Source organism: Notechis scutatus, chromosome 6, assembly GCF_049901735.1.
Source record: "Notechis scutatus isolate UNSWTSFEM ecotype Mainland chromosome 6, rNotScu1.2, whole genome shotgun sequence".
In the NCBI taxonomy this organism is placed as follows: Eukaryota; Metazoa; Chordata; class Lepidosauria; order Squamata; family Elapidae; genus Notechis; species Notechis scutatus.
This window is the reverse complement of record NC_142014.1, coordinates 28,111,966-28,130,795: the sequence shown is the minus strand read 5'-3', so window position 1 is coordinate 28,130,795 and position 18,830 is coordinate 28,111,966. Positions and strand designations below refer to the sequence as shown.

At 43.7% G+C, this 18,830-nt stretch overlaps 1 protein-coding gene across 2 annotated transcripts in view; it reads left to right on the top strand.

The window, feature by feature from the left end:
* COG5 (component of oligomeric golgi complex 5) overlaps positions 1-18,356 on the top strand; it is a 132,334-nt gene extending 113,978 nt beyond the window's left edge. The window contains exons 15-22 of one of the 2 annotated variants that reach the window (XM_087967795.1): positions 1,993-2,103; positions 4,278-4,340; positions 4,993-5,096; positions 5,599-5,836; positions 10,983-11,059; positions 13,793-13,919; positions 16,709-16,788; positions 17,917-18,356. In XM_087967795.1, the coding sequence (XP_087823921.1) occupies positions 1,993-2,103; positions 4,278-4,340; positions 4,993-5,096; positions 5,599-5,836; positions 10,983-11,059; positions 13,793-13,919; positions 16,709-16,788; positions 17,917-18,031 (915 nt within the window). In that variant the 3' untranslated portion in view covers positions 18,032-18,356. Of the gene's footprint in view, positions 1-1,992; positions 2,104-4,277; positions 4,341-4,992; positions 5,097-5,598; positions 5,837-10,982; positions 11,060-13,792; positions 13,920-16,708; positions 16,789-17,913 lie in introns of both variants that reach the window. The other variant, XM_087967794.1, reaches the window with a different exon arrangement.
* The last annotated feature ends 474 nt before the right edge of the window (positions 18,357-18,830 follow it).

Here is an 18,830-nt window from a genome sequence, read left to right as displayed (position 1 = left end):
GTTCTGCTGCCCTCGTCCCTAGTCCAAAGCGCCGGTTGCTATTTGTAGCTCAGTGGGTTGAACTGTGGGGGCTCCACTCCCTTCTGCAGCACCGATGATGCTTGATTTGAAACGTCTGCAAGCAAACCACCAACCTCAGGAGAAGCACCACGGACCCCCAGAAGCAAGAGTTGTAAAACCAGTCGTAACTTATTTGTATCCATGTATCCATTATCCATTTAAGTCGGCTCTTCCTTTCGGTGATGGGATTCAAATTTTTTTTACTACCGGTTCTGTGAGCATGGCTAGATGGGCGTGGCTGGGTGGTGTGGTTTTTTTTCTTTTTGCAGCACACACACCCCCTCCCGTGCCCTGTTTTTTTCCTACTGGGCCTCAAGAAAGCCTCCTGGCGAGGTAAGTATAAAAGCGAGAGGGGGGGGGTCAACTATACTATGCAATTTAGATTACCTAGAAAGCAAGAAATCCAATGATTTTCTGCTTTCTAGCTAATCTAAATCACGTGGCGCAGCTGATTGTTGGAAATAGGTTCAGCTGAACAGGTAGCATCTTTTACTACCAGTTCGGTTGAACTGTACTGAACCGGTAGAATACCACCACTGCTTCCTTTCCTGTACAGTCTCTTTTTCTCACCCCAAATAATATCCCAGATGGTGGGGGCAAGATTTCTGGAATATATGAAGACCTTGGAGTCCGAGTGGACTATCACTTAAATATGCAGCCGGCAGTGTGCAGCGGCAGCCCAAAAAGCTAATGCAATCCTTCGTTGTATAGACAGAGGCATAGAATCAAAATCACATGAAGTATTAGTACCACTTTATAAAGCCTTAGTAAGGTCACACCTGGAAGACCGCACCCAATTTTGGTCACCACTTTGCAAAAAAAGATGTTGAGACTTTGGAAAAAATGTGCAGAGAAGAACAACTAATACAATCAAAGGCCTGGAGACTAAAACATATGAAGAACGGTTGTAGGAATTGGGTTTGGCTAGTCTAGAGAAAAGGACTCGGGGAGACATGATAGCAGTGTTCCAATATCTCAGGGGCTGCCCCAAAGAAGAGGGAGTCAAGCTATTCTCCAAAGCACCTGAAGGCAGGAGAAGAAGCAGTGGGTGGAAACTCATCATGGAGAGAAGCAACCCAGAACTAAGGAGAAATTTCCTGACAGTGAGAACAATTAATCAGTGGAACAACTTGCCTCCAGAAGTGGTGAATCCTCCAACACTGGAGGTTTAAAGAAGAGATTGGACAACCACATGTCTGGAATGTATAGGGTCTCCTGCCTAGGCAGAGGATTGGACTAGAAGACCTCCAAGGTCCCTTCCAACTCTGTTATTCCGCATTCCATATATACTCAACTACACACAGCTCTGTGGATCAACACCTCTATAAGAACTAAAGTTCATTGTAGAGATACTTGCTTTTTAATTCTGGAGTTCAGATTAAAAAGCAAGTGTGTGGTTGTTTATAGCATCACTGGAAGTTATCAATGAACCATGGTGGCGCAGTGGTTAGAATGTGGTATTGCAGGCTAGCTCTGCCGACTGCCAGCAGTTTGATCCTGACTGGCTCAAGGTTTGACTCAGCCTTCCATCTTTCAGAAGTTGGTAAAATAAGGACCCAGATTGTTGGGGGGCATATGCTGATTCTGTAAAACACTTAGGGCTGTGAAGCACTGTGAAGTGGTATATAAGTCAAAGTGCTACTTCTTCCTTCCTTCTTCCCTTTTTCATTGTCCTTCCTGGTGGCGCAGTGAGTATTGCAGGCTGACTCTATTCCAACGTTATTGTTGTTGTTATTATTGTTGTTATTATTCTAAGATGACAACTCCAAGAAATGTTTTGGGAGAGAAGGAGGGAGCTGGGAATTCAAAATTACATTACCTAACATTCTCTTTTCCCCTTTTCCTTCCATGTTGCAAAGGAAGCGATGTGTGTGAAAACGGTGCAAATACTTCCAGTGAAATAATGGGGTTTTGTTCATTTGCTCGCTGCAGCTGTCCACGCAGGGAGAAGCCAGCCAGGTGATCGGCCCATTAACCGAAGGGCAGAGACGAAATGTGACGGTCGTGAACTCCCTCTACAAGCTGCACCAGTCCATTCTGAAAGTAAGTCGTCGTCTTCCTAGCATATTCCCGCAGGTGCAGGGCCCGCTTTTCATATCATTGAGCACAACTCTGCACGGTCAACTGCGTTTCCAGGGCGCAGGCCCACGGCTTGCCTGTTAAGGTATTGAAATTTAAGAGCTGACCAGCAGCTGTAAAGCTGATGCAATGTAAGGTTGATACAATAAGGATGAATCAGCATAGCATGGGTATTGCCCTTTTAAACCAAAGAATGGATCCACAGAAGTTTTACCTCTTTAAGAGGTATCTATATAAAGGTAGCCATTAGAGGGCGTGTTCTCTCTCCATGTGTCCTGTATCCATTGTAGAGTTCTCCGTGCAGAGTTAAGAAGATTGATTACTTGCCAGGTATTTGCCTACCACATATATTTCTGTATATAACTGTTGTATATAAACCACTGTTAAAAGTCTAAGTTTCTGTGTGCCGTGGTTTGCTCCTGGATTGTCTCACAATAGTAGTCATGCTGCAGATGCTCTGACATTGCCTAACTTTGTTGATGGTGTCTTGATATTTCTGTTTTGGATGCCCACGTGGTCACCGGCCATTGACTTCTAGTTGGTAGGCAGTCTTGGCCATGGCGGAAGGTGCTGCTCTCTGGATGTGTCCATACCAGTGGAGCCGGCTTTCTCTCATCTTCTCTCTAATTGGTGCCACACCCAAATGCTGTCAAATGGGGTCATTTGTGATGTGGTCAAGAAGGGAGATGCCAGAAAATATATATAGGGAAAATAGTAATATATACACTAATAGAAAATACAATCTATATATACAAAAGCCCCTCACGCATCATCACAAAATCTCTAGAACCGTAAAGCCTACAAACTTGAAATTTGGCCTGTATGTTCCTCTTGGCTTCTAGGTGATCATTAAGAAAGGATTTTTTGAAATGACCATCAGAACATTAGAATTTCGTATATTATTATTATTAACACACACTGATGCTAAGGAGTTGAGGACTGCCTGCTGTCAGGGTTCCGGCGATTGCCCTAATTAAATCATGAGCTTCGAGCCAAGCTTCAAAAGAATTCAAAAGATTTATTAGGAGCAACATGTCGGCATTAACCTAAATGAAGCCAACTTTAGCATATGAAATTTACAGTCACCTGTGACCCTATGGGTGTATCATAAATCAGATTCTCCAATGAAGCATGTTCAAGGGCTGGGTGTCATCAATCACATTCTCCAATGAAGGATTTCCCCAGGCAGAAGATCCGGTAGCCTAGCTACAATCTTTGTAAGGTAAGCGTGGAATGTACTTCTGGTTTTAAACTGCCGTACTGCTCCTTCAGATTCCCCTGCCCTTGTTTATGGCGACTCGAGAACAGGCATAGGAATGTTTTACCAGTTGACACCTGTCATGCCCTTGTTGGAGTCTGATTCTGAGGGGGAGATTAAGCAGCTGACAGGGAGTGGGAGTGTGGCTCCAGTGGCTGTGGAAGAGATGGGGGAAGGACACAGTCCTGCTGGGCATTCAGAGGAAAACCCAGGGCCATCCCCTCTTCATCCTAGGGCATGCAAGGAGGAACGGAGAAGGGAGCAATGTGGCTTACGAGAGAGAAAAAGGCCCTGATCCCTTTCATTAGTTGCAGCTGGGAAAACAGGATATAAGTGGGGCATTCGCACATGGCTCCTTGCTGGAAGCAAAGCGTACATTATCTTGGTTGAGGCTTATCTGGGTTTTGGCGTCCTCCCAACTGTGGGTGCTGTGTTATCCTTTGAAAGTCTGCAATTTATCATCCTGCCCTGCCATGTTAATTACTTCAGTGTAATTTGTGTTGTGTTTTTTTTATTTCTAATTATCTTTACTTTGGGTTCGGACTGCATTTCTGCCCTTCGTAGACTGTTTTTGGAAGAGTTTGATATCCAGCCGAGGATAATTGGACATTGTGGGCCAAGTTGGAGGCATTAAAGAGAATTTATTCTACTTTGGTGACTTTGTTATTTTTGTGTCACATGTGGGTCATCACACTCCTGTGCAGTATCTCTGCGCAGCCTCCTGGAGGAATTGGATTTAGAAGAAGTAAACCAAGTGTATTTTTTCTCATAGGCGCAGCTGGTGGGTCAGCTGGCCTTTTGTGGCCAGCTTGTAAAATGAAGATTCACCATACTTGGATCTCACTGCACCATTTAATGTTGTTCCTGGTATTTTTCTTAGGTGATCTCCAACCAAAGTGGATTTCCAAGCGCTTCGGAGAAAACCGTTCATGCTGCTTTGAAGGTAGGTGTGTACACTAAAGTCACGAAGACCGATATAAATCTTGCTTTGCACAACAGGCTTCCTTTCTGTCGATTCCCAACTAACTCACGGGGCAATGAGAAGAGACGAAGGAAGGAGTCCTTGTGTCGTTTTGAGCTTCTGAATAGAACCCCAGAGCTGGGAGAGACCTTGGAGGTCTTCTACTGATCTACTCCAACCCCACTGCCCTGGGCAACAATCCTTATATTGCAGGATCCAATCTGGGTCGGTCAGCGGGACCATAAGATTTTTTTTCTTCTGAACTTTTGGACTCGTGTTGGAGGCCATCTTCAGATGAATCCTTATATTATCCTCTTTTAATGACTCCATAATCCCTTGCAGGATGGAGTCTGGGCAACTGAATGGAGCTGAGTGTTGACTGGCCGGATGCTCTTCCTGTTGCCAGTGTGGAGTTTTGTTCAGCAGATATATTCTCAGTGTGTCCAGAGAGAGAAATATCTGCCTTTACCTAGGATCGAACTCTGCCCTTCCCCAGCCTCCTCCACAATCTCCGGAGCCACACCTCCACTCGCTGTTGGCTGTTCCTCCTCTCCCACAGAGTCAGTCTCCACCAGGGGCATGACAGCGTGGTTGCTTTCTAACCTGGGTTTTATCCTTGGTTTTGCCTTTCTAGACAATCCACGGTTTGATGGGCAACGCTGTGCAACCTTTGCTGGACTCTGTGGGTGACTCCATAGAAGCTATTATCATGACCATGCATCAGGAAGATTTTTCTGGGTAATCGAGTAACTGCTTCTCTACAGGTTCTACAAGACGTAAACCATGTGAAAAATGCAGTCTGTTGGCTTTGTGACTTGCAGGATACTGCACAATCCCCATTCCCTCCCCACCCCACTAGCCTGCTTTCCAGCTCCATTCTCCTGTGCAGGGCAACCAAAGAAGACCCAGCCGATCAGCTGGGACTCAATGGGAGGCAGAGAAGAGATGGGGTTGGCGGGGCCAGTCAGAGGTGGGATTTGCAGAATATTTTTTAACATTCTACCAAGCAGCTGAATTTTTATCACGTGACACAAGGGGCATGCTGGAAGAGTTGAAAGTGTGAGAAACGGCCATAAGTCTCTTTTCTCAGCTGCGTTGTAATTTTGAACGGTCACTATATAAACTTTTGTAAGTCGAGGACTACCTTAAATTAAAAAAAAAAAAAAACCTCCAATGGAAATGGATAGGAAATGAACCTTTCCCTCTTTTTTGTTTGTTTGTTTGTTTGTTTTTCGGGCAGGTCCCTTCCTCCTTCGGGAAAGCCGGACGTCCCTTGCTCTCTGTACATGAGGGAGCTGCAGGGGTTCATCTCCAGGGTCATGAACGATTATTTCAGGCACTTCGAATGCTACGATTTCGTCTACGACAGGACCGAGGGCCTTGCTCAGAGGGCCATTGAGGTCTTCATCCGCAACGCCAGCCTGCTCCGGCCTCTTGGCGAAGGCGGGAAAATGAGGCTGGCAGCCGACTTCGCTCAGGTGAATTCTGCTCTGCTTCCGGTCTGCGCTCTGGGTTCAAAACACGACTCGCCGGTTCCACGCGGGGTTAGGGTTGACTCAACAGTGACAACAGGGTCTTCTAATCCAACCTGCCCCCCCCCCCACTCAAGGGGTTGATTTCATTGAGGGCCGAATCCGGGCTGTGGTTGACCTCAGGGAACTGGGTGGGAGTGACCGATGGGGTGGGTGTGGCCAGCTTGATGCCACTCACTGGGCAGGTGGGCCCAGGAGCAGGCCGAGTCAGGCCAGGGCCTTTCAGGATTGGGATGGTTTGCAGAAAGGGAAGAAGCGCGGGGGCAGTCTGACCAGGAGGGGCTAAGCAGTGAACATGAGAGACAGAGCTCAGGCGATGAACAAGGACCGCCCCCTCCTGATCCCCGAGCACGGAAAGTGGAGAGAAGGTGGGAACAGCGCAGACTGAGCCGGCTACTTGGGGGGAGAGTGCCCCGCCCCTCTTCAGCTTGATGCCACTTCCCAAACTGCTGGCCTGTTTTCTCTTCACGTTGGATAGACCAGGCCGAAGAATATAGAAAATAGAGAAGAGGGAGAGGGAGAGGGATAACAGAATAGAATAGAAGAGAAGAGAAGAGAAGAGAAGGGAAGGGAAGGGAAGGGAAGGGAAGGGAAGGGAAGGGAAGGGAAGGGAAGGGAATGGAATGGAATAGAATAGAATAAGAACAGAACAGAACAGAACAGAACAGAACAGAATAGAATAGAATAGAATAAGAAATGAATGGAATAGAATAAGAATAGGACAGAATAGAATAAGAAAGGAATGTAATGTAATAGAATAAGAATTGAATTTAATTTAATCGAATTGAATAGAATAGAAATAGAATGCAGAATAGAATAGAATAGAAATAGGAATAGAATGCAGAATAAGAATAGAATAGAACAGAACAGAACAGTTTTTAGACCATGTGATTAGATAAATACGGATTGTTTTCTGGTGGAAACTACATATGCAAAAATGCATACAAATACATTAACATATATTTGGGATTTTCTTATTGAAACCATGTGAAGAAAGCAAATTATAAGCCCACAGTTACAAAACAAGATGATTATATTTAAGCACATAGTAAGCTAAAACTGAAAGGCAATAACAATCACTTATGCCCAAATAAATGGCTCAGTTTTCACCCTCAGTACAGTATATATTGGCTGGACTAAAAAGATTTCCCTGAGGTCAGTGAGATAATTTTAAATGACATTTCCTTGACATTTATATATACCACTGGGCATTATCTCGGAATTGTTGCACCTTGCGACCTGTTCATTATGAAGATCGTTGTCGCTGAATAACAAAAAACAAACAAACCCCAAGTGCACGAAGGTTACCGTAATTTGGAGCATTTTAAGTTGGGTTAGTTGGGGAATAATATTTTTGCCCTTTAAATGCCAGATGGTTCTGTACGATCAAAAGAAGGAAATGTGAGCACGATGGAGGCAGAAACAGATGAAAGAAAAGCAAAGATTTTTACACACACACACACACACACACACACACTATCTGGCACAAAAATACAATCAGGCAATGGATCCGAGTTTAGCCGAGAAAAATATAGATGTTCTTTGACCACAAAAAGTAATTTCATCGCTGTTGGTTGGAATGAAAACAGATTCCAGATTTGTCAGAATTTAATATTTGCTAGACTCTTACATCCTGCCTCTTGTACTCGCAGCAATAATAATGCTAACAAGATGGGGAATTGGATGAATTATTTTTCCTTGAAGGGGAAGAAAAAAAACGTAAAGAAAAATGAAAAAGGTTTGGGGATTGAGTTTAAAATATATATATTTTTTGGCTAGGGCCAATGAAAGAACCTCTGGTCTATACTTTTTGTTAAAATGCAGGAAGTTCTCGACTTTTGATCACAATTCAGCCCAGAATTGATGTGGCTAAGTGAGACATTTGTTCATTGAGGTTTTTGCCCCATTTTACGACCTTTCCTGCCACAGATTTTAAGTGAACCACTGTGTCAACTCATAAAATATTTCTCGGATCTTTTTCGAGTTGCCAACAGAAAGGGAGAGGGAAGCAGTGCGGCAGCTTGCAAATCGAAACTGCATTCCATAAATGTTTTCAAAGATAGTAACTAGGTGACTGAAGTTTCTGCTGTGCAGAATTCTAACGGGAGAGACTTTTGGCTATGGATGTGTCCCATTGGAGAATATGAATTACGATATACCCAGGGGATGGGGGAAAACAGGGTCAAGGGTGGCAATGAATGAAGCATCTCAGAATCAGCTACACCAGGGGTCCCCAACCACGGTCCGCGGACCGGTCCCGGTCCGATGGAACAAGTCCTACCGGGCCGCTGGTTGCTGGCGCCGCCATCTTTTTGATGAAAAAGTGCTTCCGGTGAGCTTTTCGGGTAGAAAGCTCACGGGCACTTTTCATCAAGATGGCGGCGCCCAGCTGATGCGATACCGGGCCGCGGCGCCCAGCTGATGCCGGTGCCGGGCCGCGGCATAAAAAAGGTTGGGGATCACTGAGCTACACCCAGGCAATGCCGGCATGTTTACTCCCAATAAATCCTTTGGAAGTTTTGGAAGTTTGGCTCAAGACTCATGATTTAAATGGGAGTAACTGCCTGACACACTGCAGTTGTTGAGTTAGGACGATTGGTCCTCGACTTAACGACCACAATTCAGCCTAGAATTTATGTGGCTAAGCGAGATTTGTTTGTTAAGTGAGTTTTTGCTCTATTTTACAACTTTTCCTGCCACAATTGTTAAGTGAATCACTGCAGCTCTTAAGTTAGTCACATGGCTGTTAAGTGAAATCCAGTTTTCCACATTGTCTTTGCTTATCAGAAGGTCGCAAAAGGGGATCACACAACCCCGGGGACACTGCCACCATCATAAATACGAGTCAGTTGCCAAGTCAGTCTAAATTGCATGTCTCCAGGGATGCTACAACAGTTCATAAGTGTGAAAAACGATCCTGCCACTTTTTTTCAGTGTCGTTGCAACTGTGAACGGTCGCTAAACAAATGTTGTAAGTTGAGGACCAATCAGTCGTTAAGTGAATCTGGCTTCCGCATTGACTTTGCTGGTCAGAAGGGGTCAAATTTGAGCCCAACTGTGATCGTACGTTGAGGACTTCTCTATCTACTCTACTCTAATATTTAGTGTCTACTCTAATAAATACTACAGCTCTCACGTGCAACATTCCAGCCACACCAGAGGTGTGTGTACGTTTTGTGTGTTTGTCACAAAACGGTTTCTTGAATGGAGCACGACCTCATAATGAGAAGATGGCTTGAAGCACAGAGACAATCTGAAACGCTGAATTTGTTCAGGTATCTATCTATATAAAAGTGAAATACCCCTCACACATCATCACAAAATCTCCAGAACCGTAACGCCTACAAACTTGAAATTTGGCCCATATGTTTCTCTTGGCTTCTAGGGGCTCACTAAGAAAGGATTTTTCCAAATGACCCTCATAGCTTTAGTATTTTGTATATTATTATTATTATTATTATTATTATTATTATTATTATTATTATTATTATTATTATTAACACGCTCTGATGCTAAGGAGTTCTACTCCCCCTCCCCACCTGAAAAGAAATCTTTTCCAAATGCAAAAGACAAGCAGAAGAGAGGAGTTTCAGTTTTAGTTTCAAGCACCAAGCAGCTTTAGTACAGAACAGTTGAGCTAAGCCACGCCCAGGCTCCTTGCTGTTTTTTCTTGCTCACACAACAAATATGCTTTCAGTTTCCAAACAGCCCTCAACTCTCACAAACTGACAGGATGCTAGCCAGATGAATACCGATGGATGCTGGTAGGCACAGGCAGAATTTTTCCCCCTTATTTTCCTCCCCCAAAGCTAAGCCTGACCACATCGTTTCGTAGTGAAGCACGGGTACTCAGCTAATTTGTTAATAATGGAGCAAATACAGACAGGAACGTTCAATCATTCCTTAAAAAAAAAAAAGCTTTTAAAAATGGCAACATAAAAATTGTTCATTATGTTATGAATTGTTCATTACAGGACCGGTACGAGCTAAATTTTATGCCCACTTGTCGGTCACCAGCTGTTAGAAAAGCTGATGTTAGACATTGTCAAACCCAATGTGCTGCGTCGTACACAGTTTTGCCATGTTTCGCGTGATAGACTCATTTTTGTCTAGCAGGAACAAGGACGTGTAAAATTGTTCCAAATGGCCTGGGAATTTCAGCAGAAGAGGTGTCAGATATTTAGCGTGGCAGTCTCTGCAAAGTGTACCCTATAGTAGAAGAGGCGTAACAAACTCGATGGGTTTTAATCCACAAATACACTTCTTATTTGGGACGCTATGAAAATTTGCTCGGTGTCGCCAAGTGGATCTTGCTTTTGTTGAACTGGCCTCCACGTTGGAGACTGAAGGGAGAAGAGCTATGTTTCCCTTTGAGATGGATAACATCTCTCTCCGATTCCCTGTGTGGGAGATCAGTTCTTCTCAATGGACTAGAAACCAGGAGACCAGGAGTTCTAGTCCCGCCTTAATCATGAAAGCAAACTGGGTGATTTTGGGCCAATGACCAGGAGACATTGAGTCATAGTCCTGCCTTATCCATGAAAGCCAGCTGGGTGACTTTGGGTCTATCACTAGGAGATAGGGAGTTCTAGTCCTGCCTTATCCATGAAAGCCAGCTGGGTGACTTTGGGCCAATGACCAGGAGACTGTGAGTTCTAGTCCTGCCTTATCCATGAAAGTCAGCTGGGTGACTTTGAGCCAATCACTAGGAGATGGGGAGTTCTTATTCTATAGAATATAAAATATAGAATTAGAATTATTAGATAGAATAGAAAATATGGAATGGAATAAGATCAGAATAGAACAGAATATAGAATTAGAATTATTAGAACAGAATAGAAAATGTGGAATGGAACAGAATAGAACAGAATATAGAATAGAATAGGACAGAACAGAACAGAACGGTAAGAACAAAACAGAATAGAATTCTTTATTGGCCAAGTGTGATTAGACATACACAAGAAATAAGCGATAATTCGTGATCATAGTCCTCGCAAAAATACATTCATCAATAAGCCACATTATAAATGTATAATTTATACATTTTATAAATCGTATTAGCAGATTAAAGCCAAGCGATTTCCTCTTGCAGATGGAGTTAGCCGTGGCACCCCTTTGCAGACGCGTCTCTGACCTGGGAAAATCCTACAAACTCTTAAGATCATTCAGGTAAGTGATGCTTCAACAGCTGAGACTGTGATTTAGTTGTTTTCATTAACAACAACAACAACAAAAGAAGAAGAAGAAGAAAACCAGAGGCTTCTCACTTTTGCAGGCTTTAATTAAAATCCTCTGGCAAGCATCCCATGTAAATGAGCAACCAATTATCTTTTATTTCCCTCCCCCACTTTCAGGTTTTATTCAGTGTGTGACTAAAACACAGGGAAATTTTGCCGTGCAAATTGTCAGCTCAATTGTATCTTTTTTTTTCTTTTTGACTTTTATTTATTTATTTATTTTTTAATCTCGCCTCTTGCGTTAATGAGCTGTCGCAGTCCCAGAAAGGGCTCCCTCCACCTTTTTTCCCCACTCTTAGAAGCTGAGAATTTATAACAGGGGTGGCAGAGGAGGGCTTAATTAAAATAAGAAGCTGTTGCTGCAAACAATCACCCACTTGATTTGAAAACAGAGGGTGTATGACATCCCGCCCAAGCAAATGAGCAAATGGTGGCATGCTGCATTTCCTCTTAGTTAAGTATCATTAGGGGCAAAACTCAAACTCTGGAAATGGATGATAATCAATAGAACCTTCTAGAACAGAATTCTTTATTGGCCAAGTGTGAGTGGACACACAAAGAATTTGTCTTGGTGCAAATTCTCTCAGTGTACATAAAAAGAAAAGATACATTCATCAAGAGTCAAGAATCATCAGGTGCAACACTTAATAGTCATAGGGTACAATAAGCAATCAAATCATACTAGGAAACAGTCAGTATAAATCATTAGGATACAAGCGACAAAGTTACAGTCATAAAGTCACAAGTGGGAGGAGATGTGTGATAAGGAGTGGTGAGAAGATTAATAGTAATAGTAGTGCAGACTTTGTAAATACAGTAGTTGGATAGTGTTGAGGGAATTATTTGTTTAGCAGAGTGATGGCGTTTGGGGAAAAACTGTCCTTGTGTCTAGTTGTTCTGGTGTGCAGGGCTCTATAGCGTTGTTTTGAGGGTAGGAGTTGAAACAGCTTGTGTCTGGAATGTGAAGAGTCTGCAGATATTTTCACAGCCCTCTTTTTGACTCAGGGTGCAGTATACAGGTCCTCCACGGAAGGCAGGTTGGTAGTAATTGTTTTGTCTGCAGTCCTAATTATCCTCTGAAGTCTGTGTCTGCCCTGTTGGGTTACAGAACCAAACCAGACAGTTATAGAGGTGCAGATGACAGACTCTAGAACAGGGGCGTCAAACTTGATTTCATTGAGGGCCGCATCGGGGGCTGGGGGGCATGGCCAGAGTGGGCGTGGCCAGCTCTTGTCACTCATCGAGGCTCCATTTTCAGCCACAATGATCTCCTGTAGTGCCTCTGCAAGCGCAGGCAGTCCTCCCGAGCTCCGATTTTGCTGGCAAGAGGCACCATGGGCCAGTCTAGTCCTTCACTATTTCCAGGGCGGCCCTGTGGGACAGATCTAAACACTCCACAGGCCGGATCTGGCCCACAGGCCTTGAGTTTGACACCCCTGATCAGTGGTGGGATGCTGCAGTTTAACAACCGGTTCGGTGATCGCGCACTTCACGCACCTGGGGAGCTTTCAAAATTACTTCCCTTCTATGTTACTTCTGGGAAGTAATACAGCTGAGACGCGGCACTCCGCTTTGTTGCGCGAATCAGCTGAGAGGATATAGGGAAGTACAGCGCAGGGGCAAGTGGGCGGACCAACTTAATCATCAGAGAGAACTAGTTCGCTCAACAGCTGATTGTCAGAGCTAGAGGTTTGCCCAAACCGGGAGTATCCCACCACTGCCCCTGATAGAAGGTCTCTTACATGAGCAGATGGTTGGACTAGAAGACCTTCAAGGTCCCTTCTTACTCAATAAGACTATGTGTGATGACCCAGGGCATGGCACAAAGGCAACACAGTCAATCAGTAGGAGTCCCTTTATTAGCTCCAACTTTGCCCACAATGTCCTGGTTACTTTCTGGGCTGGAGAAAAACTCTCACAGGAACAGCCTGTGGCTGCAGGGAATCAAGTCCAAAACATGGTCAACAAAAACTGTAACTATAAGTCCAATCAAGGCAAAATGAGGTAATTAGTCCGTCAGGGCAGCAGTAAGAATTCCAGACGTGAAGGTACAGCAATAACTCAACACGGTTGGGAAGACGCCAGGAACACAGATAAGCCAAGTCAACACAAGATAAACTCATGTTTGTTCCCTGCAGATGCCACACTCAGCATGCATCTCTTTTAAAATCTCTTCCCAGGTGTGGCTAATGAAGGGAATCAGGGCCCTTTCCTCCCCTGTAAGCCACGCAACCCACGTTGCTCCCTTCTTCATTCCTCCCTGTATGCCCTAGGATGAAGAGGGGGGTGGGCCTGGTTCTTCCTCTGAACTCCCTCTCCCTTGTTCTACCTCTCTCCTGTTCTGCCCAGCCGGACTTTGCCCTTCCCCAGTTCCTCCACAGCCAACAGAGCCACATTCCCACTCCCTGTCAGCTGTTCGTCTTCCTCCTCGGATTCAGACTCTGACAGGGGCATGACACTATGCTGTATAGTTGTGGAAACGAAACTTAGCTTCTACAGAATAGAATAACAGAGTTGGAAGGGAGCTTGGAGTCTTCTAAATGGGTCCTCTGTGGCCCAGTTCTACAGTAACTCCGCCATCCACCATGATCAGCCTTCTGCTACTCGATTGTTCCAAAGCCTTCATGTTCTGATCTCTTCGCCATCATGCTTCCTCCTCCCGCAGACCAATGCTCTTCCAGACAAGCGAGCATATCTCCAACAGCCCAGCGGTGGGAGACATCATTGCATACAGCACCGTCATCCAGTTCTTATTCACGAGGGCGCCAACCGAATTGAAGTCCCCTTTCCAGGTAACAAGACGGTGCAAATCTTTTCTACAAAATGCAGGCTGTCCTCGACCACAACTGAGCCCAAAATGTCTGCTGCGAAGCAAGACATTTTGTCGAAGAGGGTTTCGCCCCATTGAATGACCTTTTGAGAGAGCTACCTTGTTGATTGAACCCCTAACTTTCTTCAGTTAGTGACACAGTTGTTAAGTGAATCTGGCTTCCCCCTTGACTTCACTGGTCTGAAGGTTGCAAAAGGGGATCACGTGAACTCCGGAACGCTGCAAACATACATATGGGTCAGTTGTCAAGCGTCCGTCTGAATTTTGATTGCGTGACTATGAGGATATTGCAATGGTTGTAAGTGTGAAAAACGGTCGTAAGTCACATTTTTCAGTGCCGTTGTAACTAAATGAACTGCTATAAATCGAGTACTACATGTGTGACACCAACGTGGGGAGACCCATTTCTCTCCAGTTGCCTGAACCAGTACATTATGTGTTCATCACCGGATTACCTTTTGTCAGAGTATATTCATTAACTGGCAGAGACATGGTTAACAAAGTAAGCATGGCAACAGACCAGCCAATGGGAGCTTGACAGCCTGGGTGTGGTTTGGCTCTGTGTGATTTGCTGAGAAGTGAAAGAGAAACTGACTTGCTTGCCATCTAAACTGAAAGTAATCTGTTCTGAGTCCTCTGAGCTGCTGCTTGTGTTTTTGCTTACGTTACTTTGAAAGAATCTATAAATGGTATTGTAAACTTCACTCATATTTTATAAATGTTTATAAAGAAGTTTAGGATCCTGCTGAATCAGTCATCTGTGTGTTTTCTGGATGTGGAATTTATGCTGCAAACTCTTAACACCTTTGACAAGAGGAGAAATTCCTGATACAAGTACTCCTGGACTTACAACAGTTCATTTAGTGACCGTTCAAACTTACAATGGCACTGAAAAAAATTGACTTACTACTGTTTTTCACGGTTACAACCCCTATGACCACATGATCAAAATTCAGATGTTTGGCAACCGATTCATATTTATGACGGTCGCAGTGTCCCGGGGTCACATGATCTCCTTTTACGACCTTCTGACAAGCAAAGCCAATGGGGAAGCCAGATTCACTTAACAACCGGGTTACTCACTGAACAACTGCAGTGATTCACTTAACAACTGAAGTGAGAAAGGTCACCAAATGGGGCAAAACTCACTTCACCCCTGTCTCGCTGAACCGCAGAAATGTTTGCGCTCCAGGATGGTCGTTAAGTCAAGGCCTGCCTGAATTGTGGGACGAGCGACTTGAGCAAGCCACTTTTCAAAGTATGAAATGAACAATTCAGTCATTTGCTGCTCCGTTTCAACTTCCAACAGTAGAATATTCCTAATACATTAATGTGGGATGTTGATAGTAAACATCGTTACGATCACAAGTTCAGAAATAAGGAGAGGAAACCCTGAATATGGAATGAAAGCCCATCAGGAAACATTTATTCACTGTTTGGAAAGGCAATTGTGTTAGGCTGTGGCAGCAAAAACAAAACACAAAGCCTTGTGACACCTTATAGGCCAGGGCTCAGCAACCTTAAACACTCAAAAGAGCCATTGGAACCCGTTTCCCACACAAAACAAAACACCGGCAGCCACAAAACCCTTCCCGCACCTACTTCCTGAACAGCCACAAAACTAGCATATGTAGTTGAATTAAGCATTCTGTTTTCTTCTGAAACTTTACTTTTCTTGGATTTACCCATGGGTTGGCCTACCAGGAGTTGAAAAGCTCAATAAATCGTGACTGTCACACACATTGGTGGCTGTGACACATATTTTGAGCAACAGGGAGCCGCAGCAGATGAAAGAGCCACATGCGGTTCTAGAGCCGCAGGTTGCTGACCCTTATAGGCTCATGTTGGCGAACCTATGGCACGAATGCCAGAAGTGGCACGAGAGGTCACACAGAAGAGCCCCACTGCACATGCGCGCACCCCCCGCCAGCCGATTGTCAGGTATCTGCCGCACATGTGCGCGTAGGAGGTGCATGCATGGGCAGAGGCATGCGGCATGCAGGGGGGTTGAGTGCGCATGCAGAGGCATGCAGAGGGGTCAAACGCACATGCGCAGAGGCACACGGTGCGCACATAGGGGATTACATGCACATCCGCAGGGGGGGCGGGGGAGGCACGCACACATTGCATCATAGATGCAGGCATACAAGCGAGCGATGCATGCACATGCACACACTTGGCACACAACATTGTGTCACTAATAAGCTTTTTCAATTTATTATTTACTAGCTCGATAACCCTGCGAATTATGTGTTTGGGCTTAGTTTTTGGGGAGGAAAACGAGGGGGAAAAATTGTGCCTCTGCCTACTAGCATCCATCAGTATTCATCTAGCTAGCATCCTGTCAGCGTGTGAGAGTTGAGGGCTGTTTGGAAACTGAAGCAGTATTTGCTGTGAGGAAGGAGACAGCAAGGAGCTCTGGCATGGTTTAGCTCAACTGTTCTGTACTAAAGCTGCTTGGTGCTCTGAAACTCCTCTGTGTTTTGTATTAGGAAGAGATTTCTTTTCAGGTGAGGAGGGGGAGTAGAACTCCTTAGCATCAGAGCATGTTAATAATAAGAATATAGGAAATTCTAATGCTCTGATGGTCATTTGGAAAAATCCTTCCTTAGTGAGCACCTAGAAGCCAAGAGGAACATACACGCCAAATTTCAAGTTTGTAGGCTTTACAGTTCTGGAGATTTTGTGATGATGCATGAGTGGTATTTCTCTTTTAAACATAGAGATTATTATTTTATTTATTAATTATAGAGAGCAGACTGGACCATTGCCCGTTACTCGCGGTGGCTAGATGACCATCCGGCAGAAAAAGAGCGACTCATTTTAATACGGTCAGACATATTTTATTTTGGGGGGTTAATTTAGGAATATTTCAGTCTCATTTTTGATAAACATCTTCAACTTCCTTGCCTATTATGGATAGATTAGGAAGATAAGATTGGTGTACATTTTAAAGCAAACTTGCTGGAAATACCAGTGCTTTCTGGGAAGAATTAATTATAGCTACATTGATACAGCAGTCCTCTACTTACAACTGTTCACTTAGTGAATGTTCAAAGTTACAACATTTTTAAAAAGTGACTTAGGGCCGTTTTTCACAACTATGACCTCTGCAGCATCCCCATGCTCACGTGATTTACATTCGGATGCTCGACAACTGACTCGCATTTATGACGGTTGCGGTGTCCTAGTGATCCCCTTTTGCAGCCTTCTGAGAAGCCAAGTCAAGGGGGGAGCCAGATTCGCTTAATGACCCGGTTACTAATTGAACAATTGCAGCGATTCACTTAACTCAGAGAATAAGGTTGTAATTCTCTTTGCACAGGTATTCATTTCCTTGGAAAACTTACAATTTCCTGGGAAGTTATGAACGGAATGGGTCTTATTCCAATGTCCATTCCCAAAGTCAGTGAAGAAGTCAGGTTCACCTAACAACCGTGTTCCTCACTTTAACAACTGCAGTGATTCGCTTAACAACCGGGGCAGGAAAGATCGTAAAATGGGACAAAACTCACTTAAGAAATGTCTTGCTTGGCAACAGAAATGTTGGGCTCAGCTGTGGTCATAAATCGAGGACTACCTGCACTCACACACACAAAAACAGAGAGAGAGAAAAGAAAGAGAAGAGAGAGAATAAAGAGGGAATAGAGACAGAGGAGAAAAGAGAAGAGAAAATAGAGAGGAGAAAAGAGGGAATAGAGAGAGGAGAGAAGAGGAAATAGAGATAGGAGAAAAGAGAGAAGAGAGAAAAAAGAGAAGAGGGAAGAGAGAGAGAAGAAACGAGAGAAGAAAAGAGAGGGAAGAGAAAGAGAGAAGAGAGAGACATGATAGGGTTTGATAAGGTCAGTCATTTAAGACCTAAGCAATAAAGAAACGATCCTTTTGAAAGCTACGGTATTGTTAGTTTTATAATGAGAAGAAAAAAAAGTTTAATTCCAGTATATTTTCTCTTTAAGCAGGGGGGCCCTGGAAGCTTATGTTCAATCGGTAAGAAGCAGAGAAGGGAAAGAATTTGCCCCCGTCTATCCTGTCATGGTGCAGCTTCTGCAGAAGGGACTGAGCTCCCTTCAGTAAATGTTTTTTTTCTGCAAAACATCGGAAGTCCCTGATCAACCCACACGGTATACCTCTGAGTTCCTCCTACGAGTAGCATCTCAAACTTGCTCCACAATCCACAGCCTGTTTTGACTTTCTTCCTCGAATGCATTCTGTATCTCTCACCCTTTTTTCCCAAGAGGTTTTTTAAAAAATATTTTATTGTTTTAATTGAAAATCAATTCGAAAAGGCTTTATTTCTGCATTGGTAAAACAAGCTAATCCTAAATCGACAAGAGAAAAAAATTGCTTGGATTTAATATTTTCTTTTCACCAACTGTTCTAGTTTGAAAATATCATATTCTCACACACACACACACACACACACACACACACACACACACACACACATATATATATATATATATATATATATATATATATATATATATATATATATATATATATATATATATATATATATAATGTTTTCTAGTTGGTACTTACATGTATGGTATTCGGCTTTTCGGCAGAATTTTCCTGCCATTCTGATGATGGCAGATGAGATTCTGCTGAAACATTGCTACAACTTTAAAAGAACAACTACAATGATGTGGGAAAATACCCGAACAAAGCTGAATGCCATACATGTAAGTACCCGCGAAAACTTAAGAAAATATATATATATATATACATACATACATACATACACACACACACACACGTATATATACATATTTTATGTTGATTTATGAAATATCAGATTACATCAGTGTGATGTTGTATGTACGTTATAATTGGAAATGTAATTAAAATATTTCTACCAGCCCTTGTTTTC